We start from the raw sequence: 19453 nt of genomic DNA on the forward strand, positions 1-19453 counted from the left end.
GACATTTGGGCATCATCTGCTGAAGAAAATGTTACTGTAAAAGTATTAGCAAAATGTACTTAAAGTTTAAATAAGTATGCATATAGACATACCTGTAAGTGGGTAGTGTTGTTATCTCTGATGCAATAATGTGCAAGCAGCATGATATTGTTATTGTCTGTGTTGTAACTAATAACAGATCAATCTGGTTATTTGTCTTGATTAACTGATTTGTCATTTGGTCTTTGAAATGTCAGGAAGTAAGAACCGTCAATCAAAAAAGCAAAAGGATTAGGAAAAGAGGAGAACATTAAAAAGGAAAGGTCTATTCTCCTACTTCCTGCAGTAAAGATGATGACTGTGACCTGGAAGGAGAGTAAACTGACAAAAATGTGTGTGTGTGTGTGTGTGTGTGTGTGTGTGTGTATGTGTGTGTGTATATGTGTGTGTGTGTGTGTGTGCAAATACAGAAAAAGAATTAGAATTACATTATTTTTTAAACGGCCATTTATAAATTGTGACACTTTAGTTGAGGATTCACACATACTCATCTCTACATTATTTTCTTTCACATCCCACCTTTTCCATTTTCAGAATTGCCCCAATGGAGTCACCCACCCGCTGCGTCGTGGCTTTAAATATCTCACTGATGATTTTACATTTCAGCCACTCTGTGTTTCTCTGTGACTGTTTTTCACCCTGACCTCACACACCTCTAATACTTTCACCTCCTGTTCAGAGGGTTTGCATGAGGGAGTTGAAGGTGGGCTGGAATCCTGACTCACACTACCGGGGGCTATTTCTGGAGAGGTGGCAGTCAAAGAGGGGAGAGTGATGGCATGGAGGAGAGAGACAGTGATTCACACTCGCAACGTCTCGGAGAGGTGGGTGAGAATTATGTTTGCTGCAGGTGTCCTTCACACAGGTGCGTAATCTCACAGGACTTCCAGTACACACACACCATCAGAAATGTGTGCTATGGAAGTAAACACACACAGACACACACACACACACACACACACACACACACCAACCACAGGATCGCTCTGAGTATGTGTGAGACCAGTGACTTCCCATATGAGACATGTCCTGTCAGAATGAGGTGTAGTGCAGGTGTGTGACTGACTCAGAGGAAATCATTGGTCATACTGGTGATGCCCATGGACAATGGAGGGTATGGCTTTGTCTCCATAGCAACAGCCTCCATGAGAAGCTGGAAAAACAGGAACAGCTTCAGGAAAATCCAAGAGTTGATGCAACATGTAGGGAAAATTGTTTTTGAGAGAGATGATTGATACATGTGTGTGTGTTGCTGTCATTTAAAAAACATGTTTCTCCAAAATGTCAACTTTTCATGAGTTTTCAGACAATGCACTTTTGAAACAAACCATTGGGGTTTTAGACGGTTTATTTTAGGTTGAAGAATTTCCAATGGTATGGCAACACTCCTTTGATATAACGGTTTTCTGTGGACAGAGTCAATACATGTGTACATGTGTCTGAACCTGCAAATACATGTGTGTTTTAGCTACAATACACAATCATATTTTTGTTTAGCACTTTAAAGGGCACATAGGGAACAGAGTAAATGACACTAAACTCACAGTAAACGCAGCAAATTGTAATTAAAATGAACAAATATATAATTCATAATATATACCAGATGGATACAAAATAGGGGTTGGCAATAAGTACTGATTATGACAAGAAGTCTTTAATTAGACACAGAAGTTAATAGCATTAAAATCCCTGTGTCGTCAGCTGAGGGCAGTATCGGTGTTTCACAGATGTCCTTGCTCCACATCAGTGAAGTCACTGCGATCATCAGCACACATTCAACACTGAGCTGTCAGCCACAGCAGAGTCAGGAGGAGAAGGGCACGGAGCTATTCAAAGAGCTGAGTTAATGAATTTGACTTTTGATGAGAGAAGTTAATTACCATGCAATGCGGTGAGACTAGGTGGCACAAGGATTGAAAATGTGTTGCTTGCCGATGAAAGATTACATTTTCGCACAAGCGTCATAAAATGTATGTGTTCGTGCCAACATGCATGCAGAAAGTGTATCCTCTCTCTGGGTCAGCTCTGTTGTATATTTATGTTAAATAAGTAAACTGTTTATAAGGATACACAGTTGTGTTTACATTTTCGGACATATTTTTTAAATTGTATTTAGTTTTTCGGATATTCTTCACTAAAATTAAAGAAATAACTTATGCCATCAAAAACTCCTTATATTATTTTCTGGGTAGACCCAAAATAAATATGGCAATGCTGTATTTCATGAGCTTTTTCATGTAATTGTTAGTCCAAATAAATGCCAGAAACAAGTTGTTTATTTCTGTTCAGATATTATTCTCTCTCCGCTAATATTCTTTTTGTAACAGGAGCTTGATTATCAAAAAACATCCTAAATATCATGTCAGGCTTGTCTCAGTGGTTGCAGGGCTAAAATAATATCCTAAAACCAGCACACCTGAATAGGATTTAGTCAATTATCTCATATAGTTCCACCTGTGTTACAGTATTGACCAAAAGAAAGGGTTTGAGGGGGGGAATGCCCTATTCACCAGGTGTAGCGGTAGCTGCATCAACCTGCACCCACGCAGGTGTTTTCACTTTGCCTAATTAGACCTTTTATCAGGATCTGTGTGAGTGTGACTGACAGCTGGCTCAATTGTGAGAGAGGGACAAACACACTGGTTCCAAGTTCTCTCTCACAGCACATGTGTTACTAATTACATTAACGATGGCTCTTTTCACAAGTCCCAATAGTCAGTGGACAGTATGACAGTGAACATGCACAATACAGGACCCATAAACTGGAGGCAATGGGGTAGTATGTGCATCTACTCAAGTACTATAATCCAACGGGGGCTTTACATAGTTTATTTAGCTTAAGAAGTAGGTGTTTTCTCAACTCAAAAAAATAACACTGAATCATTCTGTTTATCAGATAAATCTAATTCAAAATCACCAACATTAGAGATACGTGGTTTTAACTGCGGATAGAACGGATATTACATATTAATTTTAATCTGGAACTAAATCAGATACGTGTTGTGAAGTAAAAAGTAGGTTATTTACCTCTGAGATGTTGTTTAGTATCAAATGAAAGAAAATGAAACTACTCATTTAAGGCACAAGTAGCGCATGTTCCCCTCAGAATAATGCTTAATCACAACAAGTGATCATATACCTTAACAGTTCAGAATAGATAATATTGCATCAGATCGCCCTCTAGCTGTGGACGTTGAGAACATCTGTGAAGATATTTAATTGTGTGTAACTCAGACTTTAGTATGTCTGCAGCCCTGTCTGCAACACCTGCAGTTACAGAGGTGGGATAAGTATTTAGATTGTTTATGAGTAAAAGTAGCACTCTAAAAAAAAGTAAAACATCCTGTATTCAACATATAATAAAACAATTGCACAAAGTATCAAACTGTAAAGTCTTTTTTTTGCAGCTCGGATCCTTTTAGTGTTCTATACATATAATAAAATAATGTATTGTGCATTATTGTTGTGTTGGATATGCTGGAGGTCAGTTTAATTACAATTATATTTAAACAAGTGAATCAACGTCAGTGCAGTGAAATAATTTCTGCCTGTTTACATTTGCTTTTAAATAGTGTACCTTTTACTGACTGGACAGACATACTTATCTATAAATGTATATGATCGCAGGGATTTCACTTGAAGTGTAATGTTTTTTTACATTGATGTACTTCAATGTAGGAGTTCCTTTTTCTACCACTGTAGATACATAAGCACTGGATCTAATACAGGAGTGACAGAGTCAATCCAAGTATGTTTTGGGAGTGTTTCTGCAGGACGAACCCTTCATGTGACCGTGTTACACATCTCTAATGGCGACAAAGTCTGGCTCTTGGATCTGGAGTCCACAGATCGCGAGTGTTTCCTTCCTTAATCCGACCTACGGGTTCGTGTCAGGTCGCGTCTGGTTGCTGTAATATCCGTGACTGCCACGGTGACTGTGGCCTAAAATAACCAGTTTTCCTTAAATCTCCGCAAGACCCCACATCAAAACAAATCGACCACGCGTGCTTACCCCGCAGCAATGACGTCACGTAAGCCCTCCCCTTTCCCGCGAGTAAAAAAGAAAACATTGAGGAAAACGTCCGTGTCAACCGCCGCACGAGTGCACGATGCGCGCGGGGTGCCGTCAGAGAGGAAAGCCGACGTCCATTCAGCGGTTCCCGTGTGTTTTAAGCAAACTTCGAGGATTTGGGGCCAGCGATGAAGGGAGAGGCGGAAGTGAAGTCACTTGACAGACCGTCCATGTTATTATTGTTATTTTGGTAGCCCTGTGATGAGACGCGCTGGGGAGCCGCTGGTCTCCGAGACAACACGACGGTTAACGTCACCGCAGGGGCCCCGGACCGACGCCGCCCTCAGCACCAGCACCTCCTCACTGACCGGAGACGGGAGCCTCGCTGACTGCTGGAGGGAGGGCGTGAGGACCCAGCTCCAGCTCCGCTCCTACACTCCGGACGACCACAAATAAAACGGCGACAAAAAACAATAACTGCGTTCGTCAAACGGCTCGACTGGTCTCTGCACGGTTTGTAGCAGGGACGTGCCGCAGCAGACATGAACGGTATCACCAAGGGCCGGTTCGAGGTATGACCGTTTGTTTCTAACAGACGTGTGTGTGTGTGTGTGTGCGCGTGCGTGTGTGTGTGTGTGTGTGTGTGTGTGTGTGTGTGTGTGTGTGTGTGTGTGTGTGTGTGTGTGCGCGCGTGTGGTCGACCGTGCTCCTAATTTGACATGCAGGCATGAGCCGAGGCGTTTTGTTGGTCAAGGGTAATCCGGAATCCTGTTCTTGTCCTGTCAACAGCAGACAGCGACAACATGGAGCACAGGACTGCGGGACAGAAGCAGTGAGCAGCATTCAATCAGTCATTATGTGATACCTGTGAATGACAGGTGCCACGGAGGTGTGTGTGTGTGTGTGTGTGACACACTACAGATGGTCCTCTGATGTTAAAGAATCGGTATCATCCAAACATGTATCATGAGTGCTGTGAATTACTATGTGACACCTTTCCAGGATCGTGTGTGTGCGTGTGTGTACGTGTGTGTGTGTGCGTGTACGTGTGTGTTGGAGCTCGGTGCAGTGGTGCAAGAAGTATTCAGATCATTTACCTCAATATAACTTTAAAAAACACTTCACTACATGTAAAAGTCCTGTATCCATGCATTTGACTTGTGTTATCTATTTTACCGCCCTAAAAATAAACTGGAATGCATGCAGTGTTATAACACTTTATGTTATTATTGACATATTATTGTGTATGTGCAATCTTTTGTTGAAGCCAGTATAAGATACCTTTGTATTACTGGGTAGTTTAATCCACAACAATACATCATATTTTAAAAGATGATTATATACTTTGTATTTAAAAAAAGTACAATATGTCTAGCATAACGTAGCGTGAAATATGAATGTACACCTCAAAACTACCTGTATTAAGTACAGTTCCTGAGTAAACCTACTTGGCTACTTTCCACCACTGCATCCATTTTTACAGAAGGCTTTGAAGTGCAGTTTAGCCTGTGGTAACAATCATGTTTTGCTCCGTCAACGTTATCATGTCAAGTCTGTACAAACCTTCAACCAGCTCCTGTCCAACTGGGGATGGGTCCTCCTGAGCTGTGAGGCGTGCTCATCTGAAATATGATTGTGACGTTGAATATGCTTTTGGTTTTTGACTAGATAGTACTTGACTTTCTCCGTCAGGTGTTCAGCTCACTGTCAGTAGTATGAACCTGTGTGTCCCCGTGTGGGAACAGAAGGTGGTGGTGGTGGTGGTGTGATGTGTGTTGCTCTATCAGGGTATTTCTCAACAGCGCTGCAAGCTTCTTGGACCCAGATGAAAACCAGCGTGTGTTGGGGAAACCAGCTGGTGGGACTGTGTGTGTGTCGGAAGGAGGAAATAGAGGATTGACTTATAGCCTGAGATGATGCTTTATAATACACACCTGGAACAAGCCCACTTGTAGTTGTTGCATGGCTCCGGTTTAGAATTGCGACATAAAAGCAAATATAATACAATTAGGTTATGTGTTTTGGTTATGTGTTCAGTTTCTGGCCTGCAATACAAGTTCAGAAACCAGATTTGCACTTCCACCCAGTTGTACAGTGTCTAGGAAAAGGAGTATGACTGCAGAGAGGAACTCCCTGCTTGGGAATGCTGCTCTGCCTGCACAGGGAAGGAGGGCACCAGAATGCTGAGGTGATAACTTTAAGGAAGCATGCGCAGCAGAGATGAAGCTCGCCGTCATAATGTCAAAACTACATGGCTGAGATCAGCAAATACTGTGTTCATGGAAACTTCTGCATCGGGGTTTGGGTTACACACCACTGTGAAACCTTCTGCCATTGACATGCAAATCAAACTCATAGGAAAAGGGTTGAAACAAACGATTATTTATTATTATATATTTTAATTAATTTAATTTTACATTTTTTTGAATGATGAACTTGGATAATGGTTTAGTCTATAAATACGTTTGACATTTTTGTACGACCAGCAATCCAAAACCCAATCATTTTACCTTTATGTTTTGATCGCCGTGTATTTATTTATTTATTATTTATTTATATGCGTGTTATTCGCATAACAAAAAAAGTTTTAAACCGAATCGCATTAAATTTGGTGGGATGATTGGTTATTATCCGGGGACCATTTGATTAGATTTTGGGATCAATCGGGTCAACGGTCAAGGTCAAGGTCATGGAAAGGTCAAACTCTTTTTTTACCATAGCACGATAAATTTTTGTCCAATTGGCATGCAACTAATGCCAAAATGTTCATAATTCAATGCCCAATCTTGTGATATGCGAAGGTATGTGCTCTACCGAGTGCCCGTTCTAGTTAATGAAGCTTTAATGATTAGTATATCAGACTAATGTCAAACGACTGAAATGTAATCAATTATTTAATAGGTTATATGTAAAAAATTAAATTTTTGTGTGGTTACAGCATCACAAATGTGAGAATTAGTTGCTTTCCTCGTCTCATTCTGCAGTGGATATGAAAAGAGCTGAACTTTAGCACACCTGTAGGTCAATAGGTGCGTAGAAGACCTCAGCTGCACAGACTTGCATCAGATTATTTACAAAATATATCTGAAAAGGTTGTTATTACTAAATATCTCTGACCGCATACAATACTCTTTTTGTTCTATTTTGTAGCCTAAAAGCATATAAAAGGGAGAATAGCTGCAGACTTGAACCAGCAAATACTTGGATGACTTTAAGAATGATCTCAGCAAGAATCTGAAATGTCTAAATTTGTATCTGCACTTCAACGTCCATCATTTAGATAGACAGTGAAAGTTGTTTCAGTTTGCTCATTTAAACCAAATCCTGAAAAAATGATTTGACCTCTGTTCAATGCCATCGGGTATGAAGCACACCAGGTTTAGAGAAAAGGTCAGAGGTGAGTGATGCGTTACAGAGGTAGTTTGGAATTAAGTCTAAATTTAGCCCTAAATCCTAAACCACCTCTGGCTTTAGAGAGACACTGAGTCCATGAAGTGGAGGCCTTGTCTCTTCCTACTATTCAGCACACACACTTCACTCTCAGATTACTCCATTGATATAGATTTTAAATATAACTGAAACTGAAAGTCGCATCACGGTGATGAAGGCTTTATTCTGAAACATCTATCCAGAGATTTTACTGAACCTTCATTAAGTAGTTGGCCCTAACCCTCATGGGTAGATTGTGAGAATGTGTTATTCAATACATGTGGGAACCAATAACTGAAACAGATTTAACTGTATCCTGGAGCTATTATTGGATATGGTTAAAGAATAGACTTCGGTCTGTTTCAAAGCTCTTATTCTGCTGTGTGAGTACCGGAGCATGGATGGAACAATTTCAACCAGCGTTGTTAATCTTTTGCTGGACCTTGACTGGACCAACTCCCTCGCTCCTATCTTTAGGACCCCATTTCCTCTCAAATGGCCTTTCCTCCCGTTCTCCCTCTCACTTTCTTTTCACCCTGATTTTAATCATTATCGTTGGCCTAACTTTCGCTGTAAGTTCCTGACTGTCGCAGCATTTCTTTGTTTGCCTCCTTCTCTTACTTCCTACTGATCACCCTTCCTCCCTCTTCCTCCCATCTTCCCTCTCCTTTATTGCTTTCTCTTTCGTGGGGAGCTCACATCTGTTATGGAGATAGCTGGAGCCGAGACGTTTTCATCGTCAACCTTTGCTCCTCCTGTGCCATTCCCTGGCTCCCCTTTGTGTTTTAACATTTCAGTGTATGTGTTTTGCGTCTGAAACAGCGGGGATTCCCCCCTCATTAGATACGGTCTCTGAGTCTTTAAGGAAGTGTATCACTGGCAGGAAGCGTGTCTGCAGAGGGACAGACAATGTGGCTGGTTGGCGCAATTTAAATTCATGGCTGAATACAGTTCACCTGATCTGGAATGTTCTGCCTCTGTTCTTCACTCAGATAGGTCTGGCTTGAATCACCTGCAAGTGTGTGAGTGTGAGTGTGTCTGTGTCTGTGTGTGTGTGTGTGTGTGTGTGTGTCTGTAACCCACTCAGCAGATGGCCAGACATCCAGCGAGTAGACTAATTGAGATGAGCAACAAGCTGACCAGGCTAACAGAATTATAAGCTTTAGTAAGGAGGGGACATGGGAAGCCAAATGTAGCTGGCTTGTTTATTACCTTCGCATTGAAAATGCCGGAAGGTTATGTTTTGATCGCCGTGTATTTATTTATTTATTTATTTGTATGCGTGTTATTCGCAAATCTCAAAAAGTATTGAACCGAATCGCATGAAATTTGGTGGGATGATTGTTTATTATCCGGGGACCAGTTGATTAGATTTTGGGATCGATCGGGTCAAAGGTCAAAGGTCAAAGGTCATGAACAGGTCAAAATCTTTCGCAGAACTCAAAAGTATTGAACCGAATCGCATGAAATTTGGTGGGATGATTGTTTATTATCCGGGGACCAGTTGATTAGATTTTGGGATCGATCGGGTCAAAGGTCAAAGGTCATGAACAGGTCAAAATCTTTCGCAGAACTCAAAAGTATTGAACCGAATCGCATGAAATTTGGTGGGATGATTGTTTATTATCCGGGGACCAGTTGACTAGATTTTGGGATCGATCGGGTCAAAGGTCAAGGTCAAAGGTCATGAACAGGTCAAAATGTTCTTGAATCGCATGAAATTTGGTGGGATGATTGGTTATTATCCGGGGACCATTTGATTAGATTTTGGGATCAATCGGGTCAAAGGTCAAGGTCAAGGTCATGGAAAGGTCAAACTCTTTTTTTACCATAGCACGATACATTTTTGTCCAATTGGCATGCAACTAATGCCAAAATGTTCATAATTCAATGCCCAATCTTGTGATATGCGAAGGTATGCGCTCTACCGAGTGCCCATTCTAGTTAGCATTGCACTAGTAGCTGTAAATATGTAAGTTTATAATGTCTTATTAAAGGATATGTTCACATGTTTTATAGTGTTATAGTCTGTCATAAACCAACACTCAAATGCTCATGTATATTTTTTTAAATCCCATCGGCATCTTCCAAGGCAGCAGCTGTTCTCTCTCTGCTTCCTTGCTGAGATGCAGTGGAGGAATAGTACAATTTCAAATTAAAAGAGACTAAATTTAGAATATGCCAATTTTAATCTGACTAACTCCAACAACTGAAGCCTCATATTACTGAAGCTTCAGCTGAACTTAAAAATACTACAATTCCACGGTGTTATCAAATGGATTTTGTCCCCCATCACATTAAAATTACACAACGGTGTAAAATTAAAGTTACCCAAAGTACTTTTGATGTACATATGATAATATGAAGTTTAGATGCTCTCAACACATTTTGAGTGGTCTGTATGTGTGTTCGAGGTATGACCTCCTTTTTGTAATATTGTTAAACCTAAAACACACAACACATACATTAATTGTTGTTTTTCTTGTTTGTCTTGGCAGGTGTTCTCAAACAGCGACGAAGCGCCCATTAACAAGAAGCTCCCAAAAGAGCTTCTTCTTCGGTAAGATTAATAATAAGAAACATCCCCTATCCATACAAACACACACACACACACACACACACACATACCCTGGAACAAGGGCTCAGGACAGAGTTACTTATTATCTGAAGCGTGTGTGCGTGCGTGTGTGTGTGTTTGTGTGTTGTATGATGGTCACTAGTCTGAAATTAGGTTTTGTTAACTCTGTGACCTACAGACCAATATTATTGTCCTACAGCAGCACATGACGCAGACATCTGACATAACACACGCTCTCACACATGTTCATCCTTCACACTGCTTTATGTCTGTGTGTGTGTGTGCGTCAGTGTGTAACACTCCTGGGCCTATGCAAACTGTACGTCTGTGTGTGTGCTATAAATAGCTCGTCTTAGCTGGTGGGGAATTCCGCAGTGCTGTGCTCCACAGAGACTACCAGTACTCCCATTACCACCAGCACTTCTTTCACTGGTGGGCAGAGAAACACATACTCACATGCACTCGCTGGCACGTGATCTACTGTCACATGTGTCACGATAAGACACTTACACAACATCTGATGTGAGGAAGACTCATTTAATGGTTAATCTTGTTTTCTAACCATGGAAATTGGGTTGAGAGGAATCATTTGTTTTTGTCTTTCTACTTTAGTTATCCACGGTCACCTTGTCTCACAGAAAGAGACATTATCTTGTCCCTGGTTTGTTCTTATGATTCGACTATACATCTCTGTTATAAAATGTTCAACATAAAAAACACATACAGGATATTATTTACATCACTCTTATAATTCTATATTACAAGTGTAGAGTAAATTTGAGGTTCTCAGCCGAGGGATCGGTTATTAGTCCTCTTTCTTTATCCTTTTGAAATACTGGAACCCTTTTCCTCTTAAGGCATTAAAACAGGGCTATTATTTTTGTTATCATTAATAACAAATTAATAATTTGGTCAATAAAATCTAACTGTATCGTCCAATGTCAAGTATTCATGTTGCTTTTGTTATTCGATCAACAGTCCCATCCCCCAATATGTGTAGCTATGAAAAGGAAACACAACATCTTCACGTTTGAGAAGCTGAACCCAACGAGTGTCCGTCACCTTTGCCTGAAACACGACGGAAATAGCTGCTGATACATTTTCAGTGGATTAACTAATCAGCACAAAATAAACAAAGCGATTTAAGCCCCCCCAAAAAATTGGATTAGATGACATATGTTGTATGTAGTAGCAAGTACGTTGCCATCGGAATATGTGTTAGTTAGTCTGTTCATTTGTTTAATTAGCCTTCTCATTGGCATTAATGTGTCACTTGTGAGCGAGCCAGAGTATCTGGCTTGTTTTCACGTGTGTCTGCCTTTCAGGCGGTGTATTGTAAACAGCTGTTATCTAGGCCATGCAGCGTGGATACAAGTTGTGAACACTGTGCCGTGTTATCGAAGAGCCTTGACTGACAGACGAGCCTCAGAGCTCAGAGTGATGCAGGGTCCTCTTACCCAGGAGCCCTGACTCAGCACCTTCCTCACCAACTCTCAAATTCATGTGTGATTGGAGTTAGCAACCACGGTGAAGGCTTGACTCTTATCTCACCTGTACATTTAGTCTCCAAATGGGACTATGCTCCATTAAAATCCCTTTATGTACAAATGAATTTGACGAAGCAATCAAAGGCAGCTTCCATATTTTCAGCAAAACTGTGTTCAGAGGCGATATCGAGGCTTTCTTGTGTGAAGTAAAGTAAAAAAACATCTGAATGTGCTGTATTATATTACCTTTTTTTTTAAAGTAAGTGACACACATATAGTCTGTATTCAACAGTCTGTCTCCATTAAAAATATCAGGGCTCTTCTAAACCATCATGCTGTTATTCTCAAGCGCAAATGGAAAATAGGTCAACAGGTCTCCCCAAATCAGACTGAGTGGCTTTTCTCTAAGTATGATTAACAGAATTCTTCTATGATTAGTAAAATGCCTCTCGAGCGCACATAGTGGAAAGTCAGATTGTGTTTGATTAAAACCGTCAGTCGACGATCAGCGTCCCAGCCATTAACCAGTTATTAGAAGGGAGATCGATAAGCGCCTGCTTGATTGGTCAGCTTCTCTGGCGTCCTGCAAACACTCCAAGGACTGTCTGTGTGTGTGTGTGTGTCTGTTTTTGCATTGCTTTGTCGATTGTTTGCATGTATTCCCTGACAGATGTCCCAACGTGCCCTGGCCCAATGCACATCAAAACACACAGCCTTTGTCCGCGTCTATATGGAGGAAACAATGGCGAGCTCCTGTTTCCGAGGGTTAAAAGGACATCCAGACCCCAGCTGCACTCAACGCTTTGGCACCATGACAATTCTCTGAATACCTCACATTTTCTATAGATTGGCCCTTTAAAGCAGATTATGAGTATTGAGCATTTAGTCACTGGGAACTCAGACCAGGTTTACGTGTTAGGTTTGTACGTTGGTCCTACTGTACATGTCTGTACGCTTGTCTGTCTGTGGCCTTGCCTGTCTGTGCCAGAGATTACTCATTGACAGATTAATGGATTGAGCTGACCCGGTAGCCCGCTGCATGCTGCCCTTTGTGGCGGACCGCCCCACAGCTCAAACACTGGCTGTCTGTGGGACTCTCCTGCTTCCACCCGAACACCACAGGGGATTGTTCTGCTTTCTACAGACGCACACAAAAGCACACGTCTTAAATCACACTAAAGGAAAGCTTTTCAAATAACAAGTGAGCTCTTTATCAGAGAGTGATCGTGACAAACTCCTGCTCTTTTTTTGTGTCCTATTTCTAGAATATTCTCCTATCTAGATGTGGTTACACTCTGTAGGTGTGCCCAAGTTTCCAAGGTAAGGGCTTCCCTATCTTCGCCTCCTAACCACCCACTGTGGAGTAACACACTCATTGGTTTAAAAGAATGGATTAATGTCATTTTAAACTATGGTATGGTTACATTTAATCTGTTTTACCATTATTGAGTTCTCTAGAAACATCTATAATAGTGTGCCATCTGCTGGTTAAGTGTAAATGGACCGCTGTTTAGCCAAAGTGCACCGCAGCTGAAAGCCATTTATGAATGAGCTATCTGTGAATAATAACAAAGGCATGGCACGTGCACTGTGAATGCAGAGCTGTGGTGGCTGCTTCACAGACAACTCCAAGGTGTTTCTATAGGAAAGTGTTATTTCACTATATGTACAGGTTTTAAATCTTATAGTTTATCTGTTGTGCGCTGAGCTTCATGCATGTGTCCCGTGTATCTAAATGTTCATATTATCAGTTATCAATGATCTAAAAAACAGAAAAAAAGCAAATCGTAACATTAGAGCGGCTATAGATGGATGTAAGAAGTGAAACCAGCAGCTTCTGAACAAAGGTGCAGAGTTTATTAATTCCTCCTGCATATTATAAGAGAGTCCCCATTCACTTCTGTCTGACCCACACGTCTGTCTCTGTCAACAACCTGTCTGTCATCCTCTCAGGCGTGGAATGTCCTGGCCCTGGACGGCAGTAACTGGCAGAAGATTGACTTGTTCAACTTTCAGACAGACATAGAGGTGAGGGTGCGTGTGCGCGTGTGTGTGTATGTGCGTGTGCGTTTGCGTGTGTGTGAGTAGCATTATCCAGCGCAAGGCTTAACACTGGGTCGTTATGTCACAGCTGATCCTCTGTCCTGTGGCCCAAGTCATATTGCACTCTCTTCCCATCTATCTGTCCATCTCTCTCTCTCTCTCTCTCTCTCTTCATCACTCTGTTTCTCAGGGCCGCGTGGTGGAGAACATTTCGAAGCGTTGCGGAGGCTTCCTGAGGCAGCTGAGCCTCCGGGGCTGCCTAAGCGTGGGAGATGCCTCCATGAAGTGAGATTGTCATTGTCACTCTGGCATACTCTCACGTAATATGTGTGCCCTTGTTTTTACCTTTTTTAAATGTTCATCAATTGTTGTATTGTTTACTCGCTGTTTTTGTTGAAAGTGATTATGTTTATGTGGAATTATTCAACGTTTAAGCCTCCTCAGCTCTCAGGGGACTCTGATTCCATTAAATCTCACTTTACTGTGCACACACACATTTAAACTAAAGAACAATGGGAGTGTCTTTGTTTACCATGAAACTGTTGTACCTCTTGATCTATTAATTGTAATGGTTTCACAGTAACTGTTTTTAAAAAGTACAAGCTGTTCTTTTGAGAGGTCTTTCATAAAAAAAGGACTGAAGATGACTTTTAATTAGCTCCTGGGCAACTTTGAGCATGTGACTTCTTATTTATTCAATGAAGCGACTCTTGAGTAATTCCCTTCCTCGCTCACTACCGTTTGATTGTTTCCCAGGACGTTTGCTCAAAACTGCAGAAACATCGAGGTGTTGAACCTGAACGGCTGCACCAAGATCACAGACAGCACGTGTCTCAGCCTCAGCAAGTTTTGCTACAAACTCAAGCAGCTAGATCTCACCTCCTGTGTGTCCATCAGCAACCACTCCCTCAAGGTCCTCAGGTAGCACCTATACCTACTGCCCTGGTTCCCTACACCCATAGAGCATAACTCACACACACACACACACACACAATATGGAATATTTTAATACGGGTAGATGAAATCAAGCATTCTGATTGATTGAGAGTGAGTCACGAGGTGTATTTTATTCAGCCATAATGTCCTACAGCTGTTTACATTTATCTGAGCGTTCCATATCAGAGCACACTCAAAATAAGAATAATGGTAGATTTTGCACGACCGTTAGTTGTCAGTTCAAGCTTGAGAGTTACAAACATGTTTCTGTGAACTTTGATATTTTGGGGGAATGACTTTAAATGAGTGGTTAGCCGAAGAGGATACTTCAGGTGGACGTCATGCTACCGTAGATAAGAAAGAAAGTGAGACTTATGAAATGTTGCGCAACAAAAAGAAAACACTGTCAGACAAACGAAGTAGGCAATGAACTGCTTCACCAACTGGTGCGAAGAGATAACTGTAGACCGGAAGACCATAACCAGAGACGATATGAATGAAGTACTGTAGACCTGGAGGCAGTGAGCACGGTAATGAACATTAATATAACGCACTAGATGAAAACATGCCTGAGTTAGAGAGAATGCTAGATACCATCCAGAGTCTCTCAGCAGGTAACAAAAACAGAAACGATACAGGTGACATTATACAGATACAAATATACAATACACACGTAGAAAAGACCGTTCTGTTGGTGTTCCTCGCGGCATTGAAGCCATGTTTTCATCGTCACATGTCCTGTGTGTTTTTATCTTCACTGTGTGCGGATATTCAGTGACGGCTGCAGAATGCTGGAGATGTTGAATCTGTCATGGTGTGACCAGATCACACGTGATGGCATCGAGGCTCTGGCTAGAGGCTGCACTGGTTTACAAGCACTCTTCCTCCGAGGCTGCACACAGGTACAATTTATCTTTATTGTTATGCATTTGGACCATTTCCAGAGTCCTTTTATACCACGTTGAAATATTTTCTTTGAAATGCAATACTTACTCAACTTTCTGTTTTGCAAAATCTATAAAAGACTATAAGTAACGTTCTTCTTTCAACACTTTCTCACCACAAAATACCAATATTTATTGACCTGTTTTTTTAAATCTTCCCATGGATCAACTTGTTGTTACCTGCTGCAAGAGGACAGTGTTGACCACAGTTTAATAGAAACGGGTTCTTCTGGTGGACCGCTCAAATGCACTAATCTAAAAACAAATGGTTCAAATACAGTCAACTTAAAACAAAAACGTATATTATCCCACATTATTAGTATCGAAAACATTATGCGATTCAGTTCAATACATTATAACCCACATTGACCATTGATGACATATTGATGCAGGCCATACAGAGGAGAACGTTGATCCTTTTCCCTACTTACTGTTCCAAACATGTTCCATCCAAAGGAATTTGGTATTTTGTTTTACTTAATCATATTGGTTGGTCTTTTGTTGATGTCGTGGTTTGTGTCAGGCTGGCCTTTTCTTTTTCTGCTGCTTCAGTAGAGCCAACATTTTCTTACGATTGTGTGCTCAGTTTATTTTGTAACCATAGTCTCGTCTATTTTTCTTGCCTGGACAGATACGATTGGATAATTGAATAAAGGTTTCTCCCATCAACACAAAAAATGTCCGGGTGTGTTAACAATACTGTGCATTCTTTCAATCTTAATCCAGCTGGAAGATGGAGCATTGAAACACCTCCAGAAACACTGCCCAGAACTCACCACCATCAATATGCAGTCATGCACAGTAAGACACACATTTGGTTGTAAGAGGGGCAGACTGATGATAATGCAAGTCCGTCTGCCTCCATGTTGTTGTAATTTCTCTTCTACTTCTGTTGCCTCCAGCAGATAACTGATGAAGGCTTGGTGAGTCTGTGTCGAGGGTGCCACAAGCTGCAGATCCTTTGTGTGTCTGGCTGCAGTAACATCAGTGACGCCTCCCTGACTGCAATGGGACTCAACTGTCCCAGACTCAAGTGAGAAAAACACACTTGTCCCACCGTCCTTCACAAGTAATCCAAAAGCTTGTTTCATTATCCACAAAACCTGCTGCTCAGGCAATGGGACTACTGTCAATTCATAAAAATGGGTATAAAAGTATTTGGAATTTTAGCTGCCTGTAAATGCCATAATCAGAGCAGTCCCTTTAGGGCAATGCAAAAGCTTGGAAATAAAAATAAAAAAATGTATTGAACAGACAAGATTATGATCTGACAAAGTCTAAGATCTCAGCACGCTAAAACATACCCTGCAAGTCGCCTTTCCACATTGTGTTTTTTTGTGTCCGTGTGTTCTTAGGATCCTTGAAGCTGCACGTTGCTCCCATGTTACAGATGCCGGGTTCACTGTGCTGGCCAGGGTGAGTTTCCTTTTGCTCTCTTTGTCCTGTTTTCTCGTCCGTGAACCTTTTCTTGGAGACCCTCTTCTCCACAATATCTCTGAGTTCAGTTGAATGATTTCTGCTTTGCTTCACAGAATTGTCATGAGCTCGAAAAAATGGACTTAGAAGAATGTATTTTGGTAAGATAATTTGTTGTTTCCTTATTTATCCCCGCTATCGTGCTCATGGTATTTATCTATCTTGAATCTGGAATTATTCCTGGCTTTGATCGATTTGTCTGGATTGAGACTGGATTAAGAACAAAAAAGAGAGTAAGCAGTCCAATTACTTAATATTTAAATTGTTTTTGACAAACAGCAGAAAGGGAGACAGCAAAATAGGGACACGCGGGAAAAAGTGTTTAACCGGATCTGAAACCAGACAAACATGCTATTCAAACTGTGAATTAACTGTTTTAAGACATGTTAAACAGTTCCTTAATAAAGGTTGTCCCCTCCTCAGGTGACGGATAACACCCTGCTGCAGCTGTCTATCCACTGCCCTCGCCTGCAAGCACTGGTAAAAATGTACACCTGCACTTCAGATTGTTTGCCAGGTTCTTCCTCATCTTGTGTGCATACGTATGGAGCTTTAATCCATCTACCTGTGTTTCTTTTCCCTGGTTTGCGGTGTCCCGGACAGTCTTTGTCCCACTGCGAGCTGATCACAGATGATGGCATTAAAGCTCTGAGCAACAGTACCTGTGGCCAAGAGCGCCTCACTGTGGTGGAGCTGGACAACTGCCCCCTCATCACTGATGTGACCCTGGAGCACCTGAAGAGCTGCCATCGTCTGGAGCGCATTGAGCTCTACGACTGTCAGCAAGTCACCAGGGCTGGCATCAAACGCATCCGGGTCAGTGGAAATCACTTTTATATACTTTTTTTCTGTCTTTTTATACCTTTTTGTATTAACACACCTCCTCCCTACACAGGCCCACCTCCCGGAGATCAAAGTCCACGCCTACTTTGCCCCAGTGACACCCCCTCCCTCTGTACATGGAGGTGGTCAGCGTCTGTGCCGCTGCTGCATCATCCTCTGACAGTGGAGGTCCAGGGGGGGCCACCTCTGTCTACAGGTCCTGATGCTCTGATATGGGCTGATGGGAATGGGAGGAGGGGGGGGGGACTGGGGTAGTGGTGAGGAGGGGCTGAACCCACTCACTGTTCCTGATCAGTGATCAATACATGGCTGATTGCTCCTGATCAGTTGAACCCGCCCCTCCTCTCGCTCACCTATAAGGATGCAGCAGCCCTGGGTTTGGGAGTGGAGGGGTGGGTTGAAACAACATGGATGGACTCTTTTTCTCTCTCTCTCCTCTCTCTCTTTTTCTCACTGTAAAGACAACAGGTTTTCCACCCTGCTCCTCCCACACCTGACCCCCCTAAAAAAGACTTCCTCTGGTCAACTGGAGATGGGGATAGGGGGTCTGAACAGTGGAACTACAATGAATCATGTTCAAAAAACAAAAAAAAGACAATGTTGTCATCTTGGACAACCGTTTGCTCTCTGTGGAGTATCATCTCAACCAATCACATGACACCTATGTGACCATCCTGTGATTCATTCTGCTTTGACCAATAAGCACGCAGCACAGAGGGAGAGGAGAGCTGACTTGTGGGCAATGGTGATCTTCAGTGAAGCTTTGGAACAGCCAGCTCAACTCTCTCCTGTGGAAGAGAAACAAACAGGAAATGCAAAATGGGACATGTGACATGTTTGTGCATCCGATCAACTTTTGTTGGGATTAGATTGTGTACAGAGAATGTTTCGCAATGGAAAAAATATGAATAACATTTCTTGCAATTTACTCAATGTGGGGGATTTTTGTTGTTGTTGCTTATTGTAATTGTCCATGCCTGTTTATTCAGAGAGGGAGATATGTTTTTTGAAATGGTAAAGACTCAAGAGGCAGCTGTTGCTGTTTAACAAAATAAGGACCTATGATTCTGAAGCGTCGAAAAGTGTTACGTTAACTCTGTATGCTGCTGGGATGAGCGGCCTCTCCTCTGTTCTACGTGTTTATGTTTGCCCTTATCCAATCCTGTCAGTAGCTCTGTGCACTAGCTCCTTTTTGACCACCTAAGCATTTGTTTACATCCTGAATTAGGTTAGCACCACAGACAAACTTGTTTACATCAGTAGGTTTACAGTCTCCTACTATTCAGAGTAAGTTTAATAACACTGATACAACTGTGGTATTTGGATATCAATCAGGGATAACGTTGGTGCAACCTTGCTTCCAAATCAAATGGGAATTTGCTTAAAGCTGAAATAATAGTTTTGGTGAATGTGAGCCAAGGCACCTCAACTTTTTTGACAATCAAAAATAATTTATGTATTTGACAGTTAATTTGGTGAAGTTTTGTGCAATTGGCAATTTATTGACTATTAGATTATATTTTACTTTATTCATCCCCAGGGGGAAATTTCTTATGTAGGATATAAAGAACTCCACTCGCTTAATAAAGCAGCACATGATATAAAACATTAAATAAGTTCGAAATAGATCGTATAAATAACATTTAACATAGATCTGGTCTAATCT

The 19453-nt window shown here is 41.6% G+C and overlaps 1 protein-coding gene across 3 annotated transcripts; it reads left to right on the plus strand.

Annotated features, from left to right (window-relative positions):
• Nucleotides 1-1387: 1387 nt before the first annotated feature.
• On the plus strand, nucleotides 1388-18026 carry fbxl2 (F-box and leucine-rich repeat protein 2). Of its 3 annotated transcripts, none has more exons than XM_056417227.1 (14): nucleotides 1388-4623; nucleotides 9979-10040; nucleotides 12811-12865; nucleotides 13499-13573; nucleotides 13779-13873; nucleotides 14345-14509; nucleotides 15300-15426; nucleotides 16195-16269; nucleotides 16371-16501; nucleotides 16824-16884; nucleotides 17001-17045; nucleotides 17368-17424; nucleotides 17548-17760; nucleotides 17840-18024. In XM_056417227.1, exons 1-14 carry the CDS (start codon nucleotides 4594-4596, stop codon nucleotides 17945-17947), a joined length of 1299 nt encoding a protein of 432 aa, XP_056273202.1. In that variant the 5' UTR covers nucleotides 1388-4593; the 3' UTR covers nucleotides 17948-18024. The 3 variants fall into 3 exon arrangements, with proteins under 3 accessions (XP_056273202.1, XP_056273212.1, XP_056273193.1); XM_056417237.1 differs by having other exon boundaries at nucleotides 16374-16501; XM_056417218.1 differs by having other exon boundaries at nucleotides 17368-17760; nucleotides 17840-18026.
• Nucleotides 18027-19453: the final 1427 nt, after the last annotated feature.

Source organism: Pseudoliparis swirei, chromosome 1 (genome assembly GCF_029220125.1).
Source record: "Pseudoliparis swirei isolate HS2019 ecotype Mariana Trench chromosome 1, NWPU_hadal_v1, whole genome shotgun sequence".
In the NCBI taxonomy this organism is placed as follows: domain Eukaryota; kingdom Metazoa; phylum Chordata; class Actinopteri; order Perciformes; family Liparidae; genus Pseudoliparis; species Pseudoliparis swirei.

Excerpts from the sequence above, each read along its gene's own strand:
- fbxl2 (XM_056417218.1), top strand. The coding sequence starts at position 4,594 with ATGAACGGTATCACCAAGGGCCGGTTCGAG. Across the intron at positions 10,041-12,810 it reads CCAAAAGAGCTTCTTCTTCG|AATATTCTCCTATCTAGATG; the intron begins GTAAGATTAATA and ends TCCTATTTCTAG. Across the intron at positions 17,761-17,839 it reads CTGGCATCAAACGCATCCGG|GCCCACCTCCCGGAGATCAA; the intron begins GTCAGTGGAAAT and ends CTCCCTACACAG.